The sequence below is a fragment of the Eleginops maclovinus genome, chromosome 2 (genome assembly GCF_036324505.1).
Source record: "Eleginops maclovinus isolate JMC-PN-2008 ecotype Puerto Natales chromosome 2, JC_Emac_rtc_rv5, whole genome shotgun sequence".
Lineage (NCBI taxonomy): Eukaryota > Metazoa > Chordata > Actinopteri > Perciformes > Eleginopidae > Eleginops > Eleginops maclovinus.
In genome coordinates this window covers 24,122,988-24,143,900 of record NC_086350.1, presented here as the reverse complement: position 1 = coordinate 24,143,900, position 20,913 = coordinate 24,122,988, and the positions used below count along the sequence as shown (strand labels likewise).

The 20,913-nt window shown below is 40.4% G+C and overlaps 1 protein-coding gene and 1 pseudogene across 1 annotated transcript in view; both read right to left on the bottom strand.

Moving 5' to 3' along the window:
* The window catches only part of spon1b (spondin 1b), a 104,508-nt gene that overhangs the window by 55,757 nt on the left and 27,838 nt on the right, over nt 1–20,913 (bottom strand). Inside the window, exons 4-6 of the mRNA XM_063906705.1 lie at nt 6,142–6,215; nt 5,082–5,204; nt 4,178–4,326 (exon numbers count right to left, since the gene is read on the bottom strand). Coding sequence (XP_063762775.1) covers nt 4,178–4,326; nt 5,082–5,204; nt 6,142–6,215 — 346 coding nt within the window. The remainder of the gene's footprint in view (nt 1–4,177; nt 4,327–5,081; nt 5,205–6,141; nt 6,216–20,913) is intronic.
* LOC134879329 (general transcription factor II-I repeat domain-containing protein 2-like) lies at nt 11,827–13,564 on the bottom strand (annotated as a pseudogene).

The following is a 20,913-nucleotide window of genomic DNA, read 5'->3' as shown; positions in this document are numbered from 1 at the left end:
ATAAAGGCTAAAGGAGCAGCAGCTAGCCAAGCTATGTTGATTTACCAGCACCTCTGAAGCTCATGTTCTATTTAATTTATTTTATTGGTACATTAATAAAACATGTAAAAAAATAACATTTTGCCATTGCAATATTCACTGATTCTCAAACAGTCGCTACCAGAGTTTTTTTGCTCAGTTCTTCTTGCTCACAATTTTGGGCCTTCAGTTATGCTAATGAACAAATACCACATGTATTTTAACTAATGTTAAGGTGAGATTAAACCATTCAAATACAAACAAGGTTAGCTAGTACAAGTGTGGACACAATGCACCTCTATTTGTCTAAAATGGATCCACACCTTCTTCTGACAGCTTCAGTGAACTTACAAAAGCATTTTAGGATCTTGGCATGTTGAAGCTTGTTGCTGAATGCTGCTAAGTCAATGGTGTCAGCATTTAGGGAGATCTGTTTTCATAAAGCAGTCACAGCTCAGCCGGTGTGCTGTGCCTGCTGTGGAATGAACTGATATGTGCCTGAAGCCTTTCAAAAGGAACTTTATTGCATATTTTCGACAAGCTCGTGCATGTCTGGCCCTGTCCAGCGGGCCTTTGTGCTAACATGCAAGGAGGATTTGACGGACTGCATGATGGCCAAGTTAAACAAACAAAGTGATAGGTTTAGGCCAACATTTTGCACAGTGATGCACACAGAACCAATTCAACACCACAAGATAAAGCAGGCTTTTGTGTCAACAGCTATTCAGCGTCTCAATATTTGCTAACAGACAATACCTAGGAGTAATTCATTGGGTAATAAATGCTGCCTCATGACTTCTTCAACAAAATGACATCAGCTCTCTGATGGTGATGTTTGGCATATTCACATCATGACAGTGAGAACTTTCAGGCCTTGTATTTCCAGCCCGTCTGTCTGCTTGACTTGTGCAGGATCAGGCTTGTGTTAGTTGGTGCTGGAGAGGTGGGTCTTAAGGCTTTGTCCACACATCACCACAGCTGATTGCTCCTCTGGATGGTTGGGATTCTCGGCTAAGACAGGGATTACTGGCCCATGTCGGCTTCCCACCTTTACAGCAACCACTCCGTGCTCAGCCAGTCTGAACATAGACGGCCCAGAAAATTAATAAGATGTCAATGTGCGTGCTTTAGTTTTTGTCTAAAACCATGAATAATATAACTTAAAGTTAAGGGTTAAGGTTTGGATGAAGACACAGAAATATTTGAAGGAAAATACAGTCATTCAGTAATTCTCTGATATTTGGATGGTTCCCTTATGAGACCACATTTTTTGAATAATCGTCACCTATGAATCATGTTTTGAAATAATCTTCTGATCATGTAAACTGCCACAGGCTGTCATACTGCAACACATAGGCCCAAAAACAGAAGATAAATGTTTTTGACATTTTGGATTTTGTACGTATCAAATAGAACTATTAAATATGATGTTTTTCTTAGTGAGAATAGAGAAGCTGGTTGTCACTCATCGTCAAATGCTCTTTTCCTGCATTTCGGCAGGAGATCCGACAGATTCTGGACCTACAGTATATTATAGACTCGGCCACCCTAAAGAAGCTGAGGCATTGTTAATATGTATATTGTTTTATTATTCAAAATCTTTTAAAATTCAGTATAGAAGATTTAGGTTTCTTGTATTCTTGTATTTGGGGTCAACGCTGCTCCTTAAATGGAAAACACTATGGCAACCTAGTATATTACCAGTTTCAATTTTCTTGTGTTAAAAAGGATTCAAGGATATAAAAAAGGTTCGAAAACCCCCTGTTAGAAAGCCCAACATCTCAATAGCTTACATTCCAGTGTGAAGTGTGCAATCGAGCTGTTTCATTTCAGAGCTCAATAGCTAACATTCCAGTTTAAAGTACACAATCAAGCCATGTCATTCTGCTGTGTATCAGGCTGAAGTTTCCATTGTGTCAGGGTAGTTAGCCCCAGAGACAGACAGAGCCAGCCAAGAGAGGAGTTAGGGCTGTCCGTCAGCCTCTAATGTCTCCACACAGCAGCCCAAACCTAAACTGACAGGCACACACCAAACTGACAGCCCACTAAGAACACAGCATTGTTCCCTTGCAAACGGCTAGGACACACCTTTCAGAGGCTGGAGAAAAAGAGAGGACACACAGCGTGGGGACACACAGAGACAGCTATATACTGTTGGCCTCAGAACACAAGAGAAACATTCATGAAGCATATGCTGTAGATTAGAGTTGGTCAATAAGGGAAAAAAACATTATATGTGATTTGTATTCCATGATACTTACATTTTGTGAATAGAAAATTATAAAAACGGGAACTGGTTCCACACAAAAGGAGCTTCTGACAGTTTCTTTAGTTTGTGTTTGGGAGGCAGACTACCTCTTTACATTCAAGAGCAGATTTAAGACTTTTCTTTTGATAAAGCTTATAAATAGGGCGTGCTTGGAACCAGCCCCTAGTTATGCTGCTATATAGGCTCAGATCTTCAGTATCAAGAGAGTTTTCCCTTTCACCTTTCACCTCACTTCACATACTTCCCTTTCTGTCTATCTCTATGTAGTCCTGTCCCATAAATGCTATATTTTCCCAGGGGTTTCTTCCATTTTCCCCCCGTTAACTGTTGGGTCTCTTCGGATGTTTTTCCTTGCACGATGAGAGGAGCTAAGGACAGAGGGTGTTGTATGCTGTACTCGTTTTAAAGCCCCCTGAGACAAATGTGTATTTTTTTTATATTGGGCAAAATATATCCATTTTGTTTGCTAATTGACTGATTCATTATGAGAACAGAAAACGAATGCTTTAGGAAAATGAAATACCTGAGAAATTAGGCATTGTGGAGTATTGCCAGAAATCAGTCCTATTCACTCCAAATAAGACTCCCTCCAAAGGCCTTATACAGGTCAATTAAACCATAATTACATTAATTACATTTACAGCAATAGTTCAGTACAGCAAGCAGCTTATTTATCACATGTTTGGATGTTTGATTGACAGATCCTGACCACATATCAAGTGTCAATTAACATTTGGAGTTCCTATTGAGTGAAATGTGAGACCTTCTCATGTCATTACAAACTTAAAAATATTTCCACCAGTTAATAAACTTTGAGTGATTAAATTGGAAAAGTACAACACCGTTTTGGCAGCCTCACTATGGTCGTGAACCTACAGTAAAAGTGTGTCAAATGAAGGCAGAACCATCTGGAGACAACACTTTCAATTTGCAGAACGTTTTAGGATTGGTATGAATCCCTAAAAATGTCACTTTTTTCGCTTGTTCACCAAATCGCTGCCAGAGTCAACGTTCCTTACTCTTCCAGTGTGATATGTGAGAAACTTTCAGTTCACAGTTATAGTGTGTCGGCTGTCAGAATTGATAACATGCTTAGTATTTTACAAATTATAGTTTGTTTATTTGACTAATGATGAAGCTAATTTGTGAAAATATGGAGGTGGGGTTGTTGGGCAAGTAGTGTATTTAGTCTATTATGAGTGTTTGCCAGAAAACAGTATTACACAGAGTTAAAACTGAGTGTTAATATTGTATTTGTAAAGGGCTAGCTAAGACTCAATCTGTAAATTGTATAGCAATATATCTGTTGTCTCACAGTAAACAATTTGTCACTTTAGGTATATACGTAGCTGTATCCTTCCATGCTTTCCTGTCAGAGGTATGTTCCATTTTTCTACGCAAAGACATACTCAGCCAACAGCCTGTCCTGTCAAGGTGTGGATGCCTTCCAAAAATATTGGATCCCCCTAAAGGCATAGTTAACTCAGAAGAAGTCTGCTGATGATTTAATAAGAAAGATAAGGAGACGGTGAGAGTATGAAGACGTCCTGTGTTGCTATGTAAATGCTTTGCTGAAGTGGAAATGAGAATTTCACTGTATTGCATTCATTGGTTGCTGTGTGTGTTGGATTCTTATTGCCTCAGCCTGTCATTAACCTCTCAGTATGTTATAATAGGCCCTGACACATGGCAGGTTGGTATGAGCACATATAATGACGATACTATATCTACATCCTGCATGCACTCATAATGGTTGGAGCCTTTCTGAAAATTCCATTTTTACCACTAGCACATGGAGGTCAGAAAACAGGTGGAAAGACATAGAAATACTGCTGTTGCATCAAAAATGAAGTCACAGAGAGCCTGCAGAGGCTCCATCTGATAACCTACCTTCTGTCGAATCTGCTCTTCCATCTTGATGGGGGAGCCGAACTCAGCGACCTGACGGACGCCCTCGCTGGCGTAGCCTCCATACTCCCACAGCACGTAGCTTTTTGAGTGAGACGCACCAATCAGAGCCGACCAGTGGTTGGCTCGTCCTGGAAGACATTTGGGGTTTTTTTTACTCAAAAGGGAGTGAAGCGAATACCAGCTGATTGAATAAGCAGACAGCTGCGTGCCGGGAGGTTCTTTAATATGTGTTTTCTGAGAGAGATGAAAAACTGTTGTCAGATGTCACTGCGTCTGGCCAAAGACCCAAGGAATTAAGCTGGCCGTTGAAGCAAATTTTCCTAGATGCAAAACATTGGTTATACAACTTGCGTGTATACTTTTTTCTACTTACTTTGGGAAAAAGACATCATTAAATCAGCAGATTTTTTTTTTTTTTTTTTGAAATTAACTACCCAATTTAAAAGCTTGAATAGCCATTTATTTGAATGAATATGTCCTAAAACTTATAAAATGTGATTAAAGCCGAATCCATAGATATTTTCCCTCTTCGTTCATTAGATTGAGCCAAGTGGCGGCCGTGACGGTGCAGATTGGAGGCAGAGCTTAAAGCACATAACCTCTCGTTTAACAACAAGTTTCTTCCCTTTGCTTATTGTGCGGATTAAAGAAATGAGATAATCAGTTAGAAATAATGAGTGCTCAGCTAGCTTTTTCCCGGTTTCCATTTTATATGAATATTTATATTTAAGCTAACGAGTTGCTGACTGTAGCCCTAACTCTAGGTCTTACTCACAACAAGACACAAAATAGGTGTCTCTTTTTTGCCAAATGTTTTGGGTATTTTTCTAACAAAACCCATCTTACTATAATGGATTGGCGTTTTTGTGGTTCTTGAACTCACTTGGGTAGTCTTTGGGATGTACTTTCTCCGACCAGTTGCCGAAGAAGGTCAGTCTGTACTTGGCTGTTCCACAGGCGCAGCACTCTATAGCAGGAGTTTCTGTGGCTTCACCGAACACACGCTCTACAGGGAGACAAGATGTGACAACACTTATATAAACAGCAGACAAGTTGCACAAGTCAAATTAATGACAGTAAACACAGTTCAGCGGCTGACAGACAAACAAAGACCAGCCAGAGCAAGCTTTGACACTAATGCATACCTGCATACATTACCTGATAAATGACTTCAATTTGGACCCAGGGAGAATGTCATCAAATTACCTCCTCTGAATAAACTTCTATTTGAATAACACATTAGCCTTGACGTGGTCTCATAAATATTCAAAAATTGGCCTGGGCCGATGTTTTTGAAAGATAGGTCAAGGAGAGTGCTTGAATATTTATGAGTCCCCAAATTATATTTGAAAAATCCACACTTAAGTTATAGCAGGATGAGTCAAACATTGGAGGCGCCTCACTTGACATCAAATTGAAACGGAGAGGCTTGATTGGCTTGCATAATAGCCCGGAAAATTAGATTTCTGCAAGGAGAGGAATATTTTATTAAAGTAGGATTCCCCTGAGATAAAGTTTATAAAACATTTTGTCTGGGATTTGGTTTTTATCGTACAATAAATGTGTGCATCAGAGCTGAAATGGTCCGTCTCACAAGTGTTTAATTTCCGAGCGGACAGCTTTCCGAATCTGGACATCACAGGTAACATAAAAGCTGCAGCGCTGCTCTGTGGTGAACTACAGAGGAATATTTAAAATCCAAATAGACTCCCATGAGATCCATTATCCGTTGTCTTCAGTTTTTTTCCAATGGCCTCATATTTGTTTTAACATAAAACAATGTTTCATAAATGTCTTTCATAAAGACTAGGAGCTGTTTTTTTTCTGAAATTTAGGGAACATCTACGGATAAAACAAGGGGATAATGGAACCATAATGGGCGGTCAAAGATGAAAAGATAAGCAGCCAACGAGGAAGAAGAGATGATGGGCAGCGGTCATTACCTTTCTCACACAGTCGGATAGTGAGAGAGCCTTCATCCTGGAAATAAATGACTTTCTTCTGAACAATACTGGCCCTGGAGAGACGTAGAGAGAGGAAGTGGTTGAGGGGAAGGAAGAGAAAAAAGAGAAATGATGAGTTGGGCAGTAATAGGGGTGCAAAAAGTGCATTAGATGGATAATACGGAGATTTTTTCAATATCTGATCCATATAATCCGTGGCAACAAGGGAAGGTAATGGGTTCCCTGATGTTTCCTAGAGTACACATCTTTTCACAGAAACACAATGTATTCTTTTCCTCGTGGCACAATCACACTGCTGCTGTATGAAATGTAACAGAGCAATCATGCCCACGGACACGGAGTAAGAAAGAGGTGAAATTACAGCCGGGAGCAGAATTATAGATCCGTAGACAGCGAGCAGGCCAAAGTTGTACATATGAGCTGGAAATGACATTTTCTCAAGGAAGCTGTTTTCCCAAAAGAATTAAGAACATCAGTAAAAATGAAATGCATTTCTGTTATTGCACATATAAAGCTATGAGACTATGTGTGATGCCACTCTAATGGAGTTTGGAGATAGCGAAAAGAGAATAAAAAGTGTCAGAGGAACAATAGGGCCTTGCAACGCTTTTACTATAAGTTGCAATAGAGTTGCATACACTCCCAGCACTCCTATATTCCCTTTGAAGAGTTCTGTAAGTGTGCACCTACATTTTTCTAACAAAAATGTTTTTCTCTGTCATAAATTGTTGAACGACCTGAAAACAGTTTTTAAGCCCTTTAAAAAAAATACCAAACATAACAAAAAAACTAAGTAATTCAATCCATTTGCCCAAAATAAATCTAGGTGCTTTTTATTTCTTTTCTCCTTTTTAAACCTTGGACCCAAAACTGAAAAAGAGTGTGTCCTGAGCACCCAAAGCTCATGAAAACATAATTTCTATTTTTGCCAAGAAATATTCATCAGAAAATGTGGAACCTACATAACCCGTTAGTAGTGCGAGTTAACTCTCCTTTGGAAAACAGCACCAACTAACATATCCACCGTCTTTTGAAGTGTTCTCTTTTGTTCCTTAACCCTCATTATTAACCGACACACTATAGGACAGTTGTATGTTTTAAAAGGACTTTGGGATATAACAAAAAGAATCACGGCACAGTTCTTGGTTTTGCCACGTGGCTTAGCTCCCTGCAGTGTGGTCCAGCAAGAAGGAAAAGGATTTGAAGAAGCTGAGGGTGGTGGAGAGGCTGGCGTACAGTCACCTTACCTTAATAAGTGCTAGACTAATAATAATAACAATAATTTACACAGAGAAAAAACATATTACCTGGAGTAATTTACTTAGTCATTTATCTAGAGATTATCTGAATAAGATATCATTTAAGAAGTCTAAGCCCTTTTTTCCCCCTATATTTGGCTTGACTGGGCCTTTTTTGTAAAAATGCTATTAAAACATGGACCCTGAGCTGCACAATCAAGTAATATAACATGTTTGGTTTTTTTCATAACAAGCTAAGCTTGTAAAAATAGTCTGCATTAGTACATAAGAAAAAACAAGACGAAATGAAAATGTTATCAGTCAGAAAAGTATTTAAATCCCACAGTGAAAAGTAGTCTAGAAGTCTCTTGGCATCAGACAGACATTAATATGGACTATTCATATTGAATATTATTATAATTGCAATTTCTTATTCACAATTGGATTCCAGTTTCACTGTTGGATTGCCTACAAGTTTGCAGATTTGTACTTTGGAAATTATGAAACAAAAAGTATTCTTTGTGTAATTGTAATACATGCTTGACATATGTACCAGTTATATATTTTTCTACAAGCAGTCTTTGCGTGGCAGCAGCAGGGCCTTCAGAGAGTCTCTGAGATTCATAAAGGCGGGACATGAAAGTGAGCTGGACGCCACTGAGTGTGGAGACAGAGGAGGGACTGGAGACATTAAGTAGGAGTTATCGCTTATATTGCTCCTATAAATCTCACACAGACTAAACGCAGCAATAGACCCTGCAACATGGGTGGACTGCTTGGGCATGAAATTGAAAGAAAAGTGAATTATTCTGAAAAACTGTCGTTGAGTTTTTAAGGAAATTTAGTGATCGTTTCAAATGAGACTAATGGTCATCGAAAAATCAGATTTTTGCATCGTTTTACTGTTAGTTCTCTGTAAAAAATATTTAAACTACATTTACTGTCTTTATTTAAAAATAGTTCCTCAATAGATGTTCAACCTTTGCATCGTTCGAGAGATTATTTAGAAAATGTGTCAATTACAGATCACTGCACCTCAGAGAATGCAGACAGTAATAGAGATAGGAGGAAACAAGTTCTAACAACTTTGCTTTATTTCCCTATGGTTGTAAAGAAGTCATACTTTATATATCTAACAATGGAGCTAGGGTGTATCTAATCTAATAATCTTCTCAACTTTATTTGTATAGCCCTTTTTCTAATAATGTTACAAATATGAAAAACTGAAATATTACATCAATATAATAGAGAAAAAACAAAGAACAGAGGAATATTAAAAACACCAGAGGATAAAATAAAGTAAAACATAAATAAAAAGGCCAGGGAGGGATTGTATAACCAAGCATATTAGATTGTGTATTCAGAGTATTAAATATTCATAAACTCTATCCCTTAAAAGCAGGTTTTAGGAAGGGAATTAAAAGACGCTAGTGATGTGGCGTGCCTCTGGGATCTGACAGCGAAAGCCTACTTTTGTTTAACTTAATTAACTTTATATAATCGCACTTTCAGATGACTGTTTCAGGTGCTTAAACCTATACAAAGGTATTTTAATCTTTGTAACAACTCCACCTCGACCAGGTACTTCCAAGTAGTCCTGAATTAGTCTGAACTGCAATTATTTTTGCATTTTATTAAGCACGTAGTAAGTGTGCTTAAACATTTACTCCCGGCCGTCATTATTAACATAGTGTCAGACAGATTGCTTTTAAAGCTATAATCATTGACATTCATTTGACGTTTCACTTGGCCATCTGGAGGCAGTGGAGTATGTTGCGAAAAACAATGAGACTCATTATCAACTTATAAAGTTATTTATGTTTGTGTTGGAAAGCTATTTTCATTCTAGAAGGCAGAGAGCTTTTATTTGCTACCAACATCTTTAGAAAAGCATATGGCTCTATAGCTCCTTAATTTTCCTGAATGTTCATTAGCTAGTCACTAATGTTGTCTGTCTGCTGGTTGGCCCTCGGCAAGTAGTGCTTAGAGGTTTATAAGATTTTACCTAGCACCTTCAAACCAAGACTCAAGCTGAAAGACACTAAAAATGTCTGTAGAGTCAAGACAAACTGCAGAGATGGTAATAATTATTGTGGATTTGTTACTTTAAAAGACTCCTTTCACAAAAAACGTAACCTGCCTTCTCATGGTAGTAAAACTGATCTTTGCTTACTGGGGAGTAGGGTACAGAGCCTTGCTATGAAGGCAGTAGCAGTTTTTTTTCTATGTAACGCCCCTGCTTATCCAGTCAAATCAATGACTGGATGAGTCAGAACTTTCTCCAATCAAACAAAGACAAAACTGAGGTACTTGTTTTTGGAGCCAAGGGAGAACGACAAAAAGTCAGCACTGAGCTTCAGTCAGCAATGTTCAAAACAACAGATAACGCCAGAAACCTAGGTGTAGTCATGGACTCTGACCTGAACTTCAACAGTCACATTAAAACAGTTACTAAGTCCACCTACTGTCACCTGAAGAACATATCTAGGATTAAAGGACTGATGTCACAGCAGGATCTAGAAAAACTTGTCCATGCTTTTAGACTGGACTACTGTAACGGCGTCTCTACAGGTCTCAGTAAGAAATCCATTAGAAAGCTGCAGCTGATTCAGAACGCTGCGGCTCAAGTCCTCACTAACACTGAGACAGTGGATCATATCACTCCAGTTCTGAAGTCTTTGCACTGGCTTCCTGTCTGTCAAAGAATTGATTTCAAAGTTCTGCTGCTGGTTTATAAAGCATTGAATGGTTTAGGCCCAAAATACATTTGTGATCTCCTGCTACATTATGAACCATCCAGAACCCTCAGGTCTTCTAGGACGGGTCAGCTTTCTGTCCCCAGAGTTAGAACTAAACAAGGAGAAGCAGCGTTCAGTTATTGTGCTCCAAATATCTGGAACAGACTCCCAGAACCCTGCAGGGCCGTTGCAACTCTTAGTACTTTTAAATCCAGGCTGAGGACTTTTCTTTTTGCCGCTGCTTTTAATTGAACTGTTCTGATCGAACATTGCACTGTAACTTTTATTCATGTATTTTATACCTGTTGTGTTTATTTCATTATCTTTACTCTTAAATGACTGTTTTTAAATGCCTTTTATAATGTGTTTATGCTGCACTATTTTTTTACTGCTCTTAAGCACTTTGAATTGCCTTGTGTTGAAAGGTGCTATATAAATAAACTGGCCTTGCCTTGCGTTTGTTGCTTCTGGCTACATGACATACAGCTGTCATTGGTTGAAGTTTAAAAGGTCATTAGTGACCAAAGTCAAAGTCAAAATGGTTACATTTTTTCGATTCCAACGCTTTATAGCAATACAAAGAGGTTCACCATGCCAACCGTAGCGCTTCCACCAAGACGGGCAACACGACGGGTTGGCTGTTAGATAGTCTGGCCGTCTACCAATGGGAAGGTTGTGAGTTGGTTAACCCAGGCCCAGGGTTTCCGCTAGGATTTTTTCTTGCCGCTCAAGTGTCCAGAAGTAATTTATTTTACCGGACAAATTTGAAACTGGGTGGTCATGTTTCGATAACAGATGTTACAAAAGCAACTATAATGTTTTCTTGTTTTTTTCAAATCTTTTTATTGAAAAATCAAGAGTAGTGACAATGACATATCAGCAAGGTTACATTAGATTTTTCACTCTTTTTTTCTTTTTTAAAACACACAAAACAAAACAGATTCCATTACTGACTACTTATAACTTGGTCAGTCAGTGTGCCGGGGAGTTCTCGAAGATTACTAAAGTATGACAAAAGAGGTTCCCAGACAAGACCGAAATTTGTCTGAGCCTCTCAGTGCAAATTTAATCTTCTCCAAATGTAAAAATAGCATTACATCTTTCAGCCATTGTGCTGCAGTGGGTGGGATATTTGATTTCCAATTAAGTAATATTTGTCTCCGCGCAAGCAAAGAAACAAATGCCGTGATGTTGAGTTGCTTCTTAGTCATGCTTGTGTCTTCATTTGGTACACCAAATAATGCAATCTTTGCACAAGGTTGTAAAGTAACTCCAAGGACATTAGACAGTACATCAAATATGGCAGACCAATACCCTGTAAGCCTATGGCAGGGGTGTCAAACTCAAATACACAGTGGGCCGAAATTAAGAAATTGCTACAAGTCAAGGGCCGGACGGGTTCAACGTTTATTGAAAACTTATTGAAACAACCTTATTGCACATATTGAACCTGGAACTAACAAGGCCTATAGATTATTGCCTATAAAACAACATTAATTATGAAAGAAATGAAAGAAAAAGTATAAATAAATAAAAAAAGAACATTTTCTACAGGCAAACAACAGCCAGAAGTAATTTACTTCAAAGAAAAATCAAATGTCCTGTAGTAGCAAGACAACAAAATGCAAATATTAAATTGCATTAAAAACTGAAACTGTGTCAAAGCACCGTTTGCTGCTCTGTGATGCTCACTTGTCTGAGCCAGATACTTGGTGTCTTATCTTGGTTACAAGTTCATCAATGTCTGGGGTCAGGCTCTGAGCTGAGGAAATCCTCAGGATTGAGTGAAGGTGTTCATCAGTAAGACAAGTCCTGTGTGAAGTTTTGTTTATCTTCATCAAAGACAACAGCTGTTCACACAAGTATGTGCTGCCAAACATAGAGAGTGTTTGAGCAGCCTGGGAGTGTAGATGGGGCATTGTGTCGGGGATGAAACGTGGAAACTCTGCAGCGCCCACAGACTCATATTTTGCCTTCAGTGTGTCACTACATTGGAGCTCGATCAGCTCCATTTGTTTTTTTGGGCTTCAAAATCGGCAAATCGCAGCACCAAGTATGCCGAGTTTTTCAGTAAACTGTCTAGTTGGGAAAACAGCGGCAGCGACCTGCTCTTTCATTGTTTGGCAGTGCGGGAAATGGCTCAAGTTTCCCTGGAGAATCTGCGTCTCCCACAGGCGTAGCTTGGTTTTAAAAGCCCTCACTGTAGCGTACATGTCAGTGATGACACGGCCCCGCCCCTGAAGCTGCAGGTTTAGCGCATTCAGGTGGCTCGTGATGTCACACAGAAACGCTACTTCACACAGAAACTTTTTATTTCGGAGCTCTGATGTGTCTTTCCCTTTGCTTTCCATGAACTCACAGATCTCCTCACGCAACTCGAAAAATCTTTCCAGCACCTTTCCCTGGCTTAGCCATCGCACCTCTGTGTGATAGGGCAAGTCACCATAGTCCGAGTTTAACTCCGCCAGAAAAGACTTGAACTGGCGGTGATTTAAACCTCTAGCTCTGATAAAGTTAACCGCTCGTGTTATGATGCTCATTACATGTTCCATTTTCAAGGCTTTGCCACACAACGATTCCTGGTGTATGATGCAGTGATAAGCTGTCAGCTCACTTGTGACGTTTTCATCCTGCATCTTTCTGGATCCTCCCCACCAATCCACTTTTTTGACCGCACATCGCAGGCGCTCCATCTGTTGTCAGTCCAACAAGTTTATCCCACGGCAGCCCCATTTTATCTACACATCAGGACACCTCTTCAAAGAGATCTTTCCCCGTAGTTGTGCCATGCATTGAGCGTAATCCAAAAAACTCTTCTGTTACGCACAGGCTTGAGTCCACTCCACGGATGAAAATTGACAGCTGGGCAGTATCAGAAGTGTCGGTGCTCTCATCCACAGCAAGGGAGTACGCGATGAAAGCTTTTCCCTTTCCCACAAGCTGTTGTTAGAGATTGGCAGCAAGGTGGCGAACACGGTCAGCAACGGTGTTTCGGCTCAGGCTCACATTTAAAAATGCTTGCCTTTTTTCTGGGCACACGGTGTCGCAAACTGTAATCACGCAGTTTTTGACAAATTCCCCCTCGGTAAAGGCCCGGGATGATTTTGCAATCTCTGCTGCCACAATAAAACTGGCCTTAACAGCAGCCTCGCTTTGTGATTTGGCTTTAGTGAACATAGCCTGCTGTGACACCAGACTTCTTTTTAATTCTTCTACCTTCTGTAGCCTTTGTGTCGTGTCCAGATGCTTGTATTTGTCGTGGTGCTTCGTTTCATAGTGTCTTTTTATGTTGTATTCTTTCATTACAGCCACACTGTCTCCACACAGAAGACACACAGCTTTGCCCTTTACATCCGCGAACATGTACTGTGCCTCCCACCTGTCTTGAAAACCCCTGTTTTCAAAGTCCACCTTTCATTTAGCCATTTTGTGGGGAGAGGGATGAAAGTTGACAGAAGTGCTGATGAACGAGTGGGGGCGCTTGTGATTGACGCGGGCCTGTGATTGACGTGCCGACGCACGGGCAGTGCATTATGGGATTTGTAGTATAATGGTGGTGCGTATGATATACCAGCGGGCCAGCTCTAAAAGTAAATAGATTTTGTCATGCAGGCCAAAGATAATTCATTCACGGGTCGGATGTGGCCCGCGGGCCTTGATTTTGACACATGTGCTCTAGATAGAGAAACATTTTTGGAAAACAGATGATTTGTAACTACCGAGGCCCGAGGGGAAGAATAAAGAAGTTGGACCCACTTAGTAAACGTTTTACCAAAACCAAATTTCTTTAAAACAAAAAAGAGAAAATCCCATTCCACGCGGTCGAAAGCCTTCTCCGCATCCAATGAAACCACAACTTCTGGGGAATCATTAGATGAGGGACTATACAGCACATTCACAAGCCTTCTTATGTTGGAAAACAAATGCCGCCCTTTAATAAAACCTGTTTGGTCAGTTGATATTACATGTGGCAAGGGTGATTCCAAACGTGTGGCCAATAATTTAGAGAGTATTTTAATATCAGTGTTTAAAAGTGATACTGGTCTGTATGATCCACATTTTGAAGCATCCCTGCCTGGTTTTAACAGAAGAGTTATGGATGCTTCAGCAGGGGAGTCAGGCAGATTGCCCTGTGACAATGCATGGTTAAACATATCTAACAGCAGGGGGCATAACTGATCTGAGAATTTTTTATAAAAATCAATTGGGAAGCCATCTGGCCCCGGCGATTTTCCATTCTGCATGGCAGAAATGGCAGTTCTAACTTCTCCCAGTTCCATCGGTTGATCTAAACAGTCCCTCTGATCAGAGGATAGGGTGGGGGCTTCAAAGGTTTCAAAAAAGTTCTGAAACAGTGATGTGTCCCTCAGTGACTCTGATTTATACCAATCAAAATAGAAGTCTTAAACGTATCATTTATTTTTAGGGGGTCCGTTGTGATTTCCCCTGTTGCATCTTCAACTTGTGATATCATTTGCGATGCTGACTTAGATTTGAGTTGATGTGCTAAACGACGCCCTGACTTCTCCCTATGTTCATAATATGACCCACGCAATCTCATAAGAAGTCGTTCTGTATCAGAGGTAGAGATTAAGTTAAACTGAGTTTGTGACGATATTCTTTGCTTATGAAGCGATGGGCTTGGTGAGGTGGAATACTTATTATCAATTCACATATAGCATCAATTAACTGCTGTTTTGTCTCTTCCTTTCCCTATTACGATGAGAAGAGTAAGCTATTGTTTCTCCCCTAAGATAGGCTTTAAGTGTCTCCCATAGTAATGACGGGGATACCGAATCCATTTTATTAGTCTCCAAAAAGGTGTCGATGGCTTTAGAAGTTGAAGTGCAGAATGTGTTATCTGACAGTAATGTGGTGTTAAACCGCCACTGAGGACGACTATTGTAGTTATGGTGAAAATGGAGATCCAGTAATATGGGGGCATGGTCCGATTCCACGATCGCAGAATATTCAACCCTCTCCACAGAGTTCAACAGTTTTTTATCAATAAAAAAATTATCAATCCTTGAATATGTGTGGTGCACGTTAGAATAAAAGGAAAATGTTTTACTATGGGGATTAAAATAGCGCCATGGATCGACACAAGCTGCGTCGCTGAAAGAATCAGAAAACTTAGAGGCCATTTTAGAGAGAGTCTGCACTTTAGGTCTGGACCTATCCAGGTGTAGATTCATGACGCAATTAAAATCTCCCCCCAAGATCAACAGGTGAGTGTTAAGGTCCGGTAGCTGACAGACAACACTTTGCACAAATCCAGCATCATCCCAATTAGGAGCATACAGATTCACCAATAATACAGGTATATGAAAAAGTTGCCCAGACACTATAACATAACAGCCTTGTGGATCAGAAACAGAGTTAGATAAAGTGAATTTAATTTTTTTATGTATAGTTATTGCTGTACCTCTTGCTCTGGTATTAAAGATAGAATGAAATATTTGCCCCACCCAATGCTTCTTTAAGCGCAGCTGATCTGAGTTGCGTTAGTGCGTTTCTTGGAGAAAAACAATATCGGTTTTCATATTTTTAATATGAGAGAATATTTTACCTCTTTTAACAGGGTCATTAAGACCCCTAACGTTCCACGATGTGAACCTGACAGCTGACCCGCCAGCCTTCGATCAGCCATAGCCACACAGTACAGGTGTGCATAGATTAGTGATGACAACTCAATTTATATACAAAACTCGTGTCAAGCCTCTCATTAACACCAATAATGTCGGTAGTACACATTGAAATCCATAACGTTGACAATAATAACGAGGGGAAAAAAAGAGTCCAGTTTACCCTGTTATCCCCAATAAACCCCACCCCTCCTCTCTCTGCTAAACTAGCAGCACGCAGGATTCCTCCCTTTTCTAAACGCTCCCAAAAACTCACCTTTGCTTTCAATAACACTGCTTTCTAGAGCCCCTGAATTATGACAAAACGAACGAGGAAAAAACTCCCGATAGATCTAGAGCACGTACGTACATGAACAAAACTGAATAAACAAGTAAACAAATAAAAGGCCCACACTGAAACATGCCTTAACAGTCCTTAACTTTAACGTAGAGCCTAGCTCTGACAGTCCGTATGCCAGTTTGTCTACTATGTAGCCAATCAGAGGCGGCTGGCCCATAGGGGGCGCTGGGGCTCTGCCCCACCAGCTGTTGAGGGGAAAAAATATTTTTTGCATATTTTTTTTTAAATCAATGTCAGTTTTACTTAATAGTGTGTGTGCCTACATGCAATTTAAATCATTTAAACAACATTTCCACCAACTAACACTCATTAAACAGTGAATTTCCACTGACAGACAGTGTATCATTCTCTCATGGGGCGATCGGCAAAGTGCCCCTGACCGGCAGCTAAACAGCCAATCCGGTTATGGTTGCTAGGGGGAAATTATGAATAATTGGCCTATCAACGTCGCCAAATTTAACGCCGGTGGGGCGCTGGAAATTTAGCCCCAACTGCTACGTAAAATGCGTGAAGGTTTAGGATTGCTGTAGCTACATAAGGAGCCAGCGATAGTTTTTTTTCGTAGTGCGACTCCCAGACTCTGTCCTACGCTACGTGGGGAAAAAATACGCGCGACGACGAAGAGAGATGATGGCGATGTAATATGTAATAATATTATAGTATGTAATTGTAATATAGTTGTGGAGAATGCTTTGTTGTTTCTCTCAGGCTGTGACATGCAATGACAACTGTATGGCACTGATGCTGTTTTCTCCAAGTAAATGCATTTTTCCTTGAGAGAGGGTATTAAAATAATCTGTTTATGTAAAAAAATTTGAAAATAACTTGGTTCTAAATTCTTTGTATATGTTACATTTTAATATGAAAGTTCTGTTTCATTCTCTCTTCTCAACCCACACTCACTCATTCACTCACTCACTGTTGATTTGTATAGATTCAGCTGAAATCATACCCTTGTTGTTAATTTATCCCTTGATTGTATTGTATAGTATTTGATAGCATAAAGTCTAATATAGCTGTAAATTGTGACTTTTTCTGTGAAGCTGGAAACTGTGAAATTAAATTATTATTGTGGAACTGTAGTCATTTTCCGACTGTTCATTTGAATGCTTATGCTAGATTAGGCAGGGAAATCTGTTGGCACACTAGCCCCACCAAGATTTTTTTTCACCAGCCGCCACTGTAGCCAATATAGCTATTTTAAGCGGCGTTGGTGAATGGATGTTTTATTAGCTGCTAAGCCGGGTTGTTGATGTTACCCTCAACTCGTCGAGAACAGAAAGCCTCAGCATCCGCTGGCGTCTCAAACATCAAAGTTTCCCCTCCATAGAACACTCGTAGACGGCAGGATAGAGGAGCCTGAATTGAATTCCCTTCCGATAGAGAGTCGCCTTGACGTTCTTGAAGGCTGCACGCTTCTTGGAGAGATCGGTACTGAGATCGGGGTAAAACCTCAATGTATTCCCCTTGTAAACCATGTCGTTCTGCCTTGCCCAACGTAGAGCTCGCTCTCGGTCCTGATATCTGTGGAAGGCGACAATGATAGGTCTGGGCGGCTGACCTGTTTTAGGTTTCCGCGCCAGCACCCTATGCGCACGGTCCAGCTCTGGTGGCGTAGTGAATAGGTTCCCCATGCCTTCCTTCAAAAGTGTGGAAACGGATGTAACCATGGCTGAGTCCCCTCTGTTTTCACCGTCCTCGGGCACATTAATAATAAGGAGATTCACTCTCAGCCTTAAACAGGGCGTCAAAGTTTTCGCCCGCTGTGGTCTCGATGGAGGCAACTCTTTTTCCCAGTGTGCCAACCAGTGGTGTAGTGGGGATTTTTTAAGTGAGGGTACGCTATTTGTGACGTCACCCCCCAAACACACACACACACACACACACACACACACACACACACACACACACACACACACACACACACACACACACACACTCCCACCCAAAAAGCCATACATATATTCAGCTTCATCACATCCACGTTCTCGTTGTTGTTTTTTTGTCTTGTTTTAAGTCTCAGGTTGATGACGATTATCGAATGTTCATGTTATGTTCATGTCGTAGCCAATATAGGTCACGGACAGATACTGGGGATGTCTTATAGCCTATGTAGGTTGTTCTCACCATTGCCAATATCTCCGGATTGACATTTGAGTTGTAAGCTATTTTTTTTAATTTTGTTTTTAGTTGTAGCCTAAGCTATTTTATATTTATTATTTGTTTATATATCACGTCGGGAGAAGTGGGTGGACGGCGTACCCCCGCGTCCAACGCCCACTACACCCCTGGTGCCAACCATTTCATGAAAGTTCGCTAGATGCTTGAATAGGTGCCAGAGATGTTTTAATCAGTCCTGCCATGTCCTCTTTGAGATGTTCGCGTTGTTTCTCCATATCTGTCGCCAACATAGCAGCGATGTCAGTGGCATTTGCATAAGTCGCCATGTTAGCTACTTTGCTACCTAGCATCGAGTTTTAAGGTAATTATGAACAAGTTGTCAGGGGACTCCTTATCGCACGTGTTGTTCCTACATATCCCAAACCGGAAGCCTCAGCAACTATAATGTTAACCAGTGTTTTTTCCACGCCCCCCGAAGGCGAGAGCCTGATTAACCTCTGGTTCTTCGCGGGTAAAATATGCCGCTGTTGTTGTCGTTGTCATTTTATGCCACAATAACATAGCAGCAACTAGTCAAGGTAGTCTGATTAGCTTCGGCTGCTACACTAACATCACCCGTCATATAACAAACGTTCATAACAGCGTTGTGATGCCAAACAGCGTCAGTTCAGACTGAAACACATTCACTGATGGGGCATCAGCTGTTCGTGTGACAGTCAGACAGTAAATACTTTCCAGCAGTCGCTGCCGTGAGCTAACCGCAGACTAAACGCCGGTGGAAGAGCAGCACTGCAGCGGGCGGTAAATGCCGCTGAACCACATTAATACACAATGAATCACGGCACTCTGGAGAAAAGCACAAGGTTTGAGAAGTAGTTATTTAATTCAATCTGGCTTCGTATGACAAAAGCGAAATAATCATCGACCCGACGCAGTCCCCGACTGTTGTTGTTGTGAGTGGTGTTAGGGAGAAAATCCGTGAAGTAAACGGTGATGTCATGACGCAGCACCAGTAATGTAGCTCTGTCAAAACACAAATGTCTAGGGATAGCCCATGTTATCCAAGTGTTGTATGAACATTCTTACCGGACATTTTGACCGGCAGGTTTTGAATTTACCGGTTTTTATACATTTTACCATCTAAACACCGCTAATTACCGGCTAACAGAAACCCTGCCCAGGCCCTGTAGCCGACATATTTATGTATCCTTGGGCAATATATGTTAACCTTAAGTTGCTCCTGATGGCATGGCCAATAGAATGGGAACGTTAGTCTTCTTGAGCACGTGGCAGGTGTATTGGATCATGGCAGCCCCGCATGTATGTGAATGCGTGAACTTGATGCAATGCAGTACATTTAGCTCTTACATCTTCATATGAAAACAATGGCACATATGTATAGTACAGAGCAGTTCAACCATTGATCATGTGAAGCCAGCTTTCTGTCATATAATCTTGTTAAAAGAGAAATATTCAATTCAAGTAAATTAAAACCCTAACCCTCGCATTCACACATACATACCAATATTCAATCTCTATTTGCCAAAACTGATGACCAAAAATGTAAACAACTAAAAGCCCTAACACTTATCCTGCACAGTTAACAATTGGAAATAAAAAAAGGAAAATACAGCTCCGGAGACCACTTCAGCATTGGAAAAAAATTAATTGGTAGTGGTCTCTTACTGTTTTACGGAGCTGTATATGCATTGAGAGTTTTATATTGACCGACCACAAAGGAAAAATTACCTTAGACATCAGAGGAATAAGTGCCTTTATGTTCAACAATTTATCAATAAGAAAAAAATTGGGCTAAGCCAAATGATTTGACTTCATCACCAAGATCTCACTTCCCCTCAAACAGTAGGATTTGATTCTTCCCTTTACCACGTCCCCTCTCATTGTTGGATTCAGCACCAGGCTTCTCCCTTTAGATCCAGGCTCTCATATTGTGTAGTAAATCCAGTATAGCTACTCTCTGGAGAAATTCTCTCTCTATTCTGTCAAACAGCACCATGCTTCTGACACTTGCAGATATACTGTGAATGCTTGGCAGCAAAATGTAAAGCTGACACCAACTGCATAAGACATTGCTCTACTTTGAATAAACATGGGAAATCTAAACATCAATGCTTATGGTAAAAAGGGATTTATCTTGGTGAAAACACTTTAATCAAGGAATATTAATGCTGCCATATCTATATATTTCCATCTGCTTCCAACCTGCCATACTGCTGTTTCAAATGTGTTTTTATTCCCAGCACTCCCTTTGTTCTTATTAAACGTAGTCCCGTTTGCATCTCTAGCCTCATGCATTATATACAGTATATTCCACATCTCCACGACATGTCTGCTGACTCCTCCTCTGTGTTCCCTTGAGGCTTGGACATAACTCCCCGCTGAATCTCTTGGATGCTGTTTGGATTCAGATGCAAACAGTTGTGTACTGCTCCGATTAATGTTACATGATAAATCCTGCTGACTGCAATAATAATCAGGAGAGAAGTGGAGGGAACCACTTCACGTTGCTTGACAAAAACAAAGCAGTTCATGCTGTTTGCTTTTATTTATTTTTTATTTACACATATAAATAACCTTGTGCAGATGGGAACCAAAAGCAGATGTGTAATTGTTTGATAAGAATGGAGAATTCCTTACCTATATAAAAA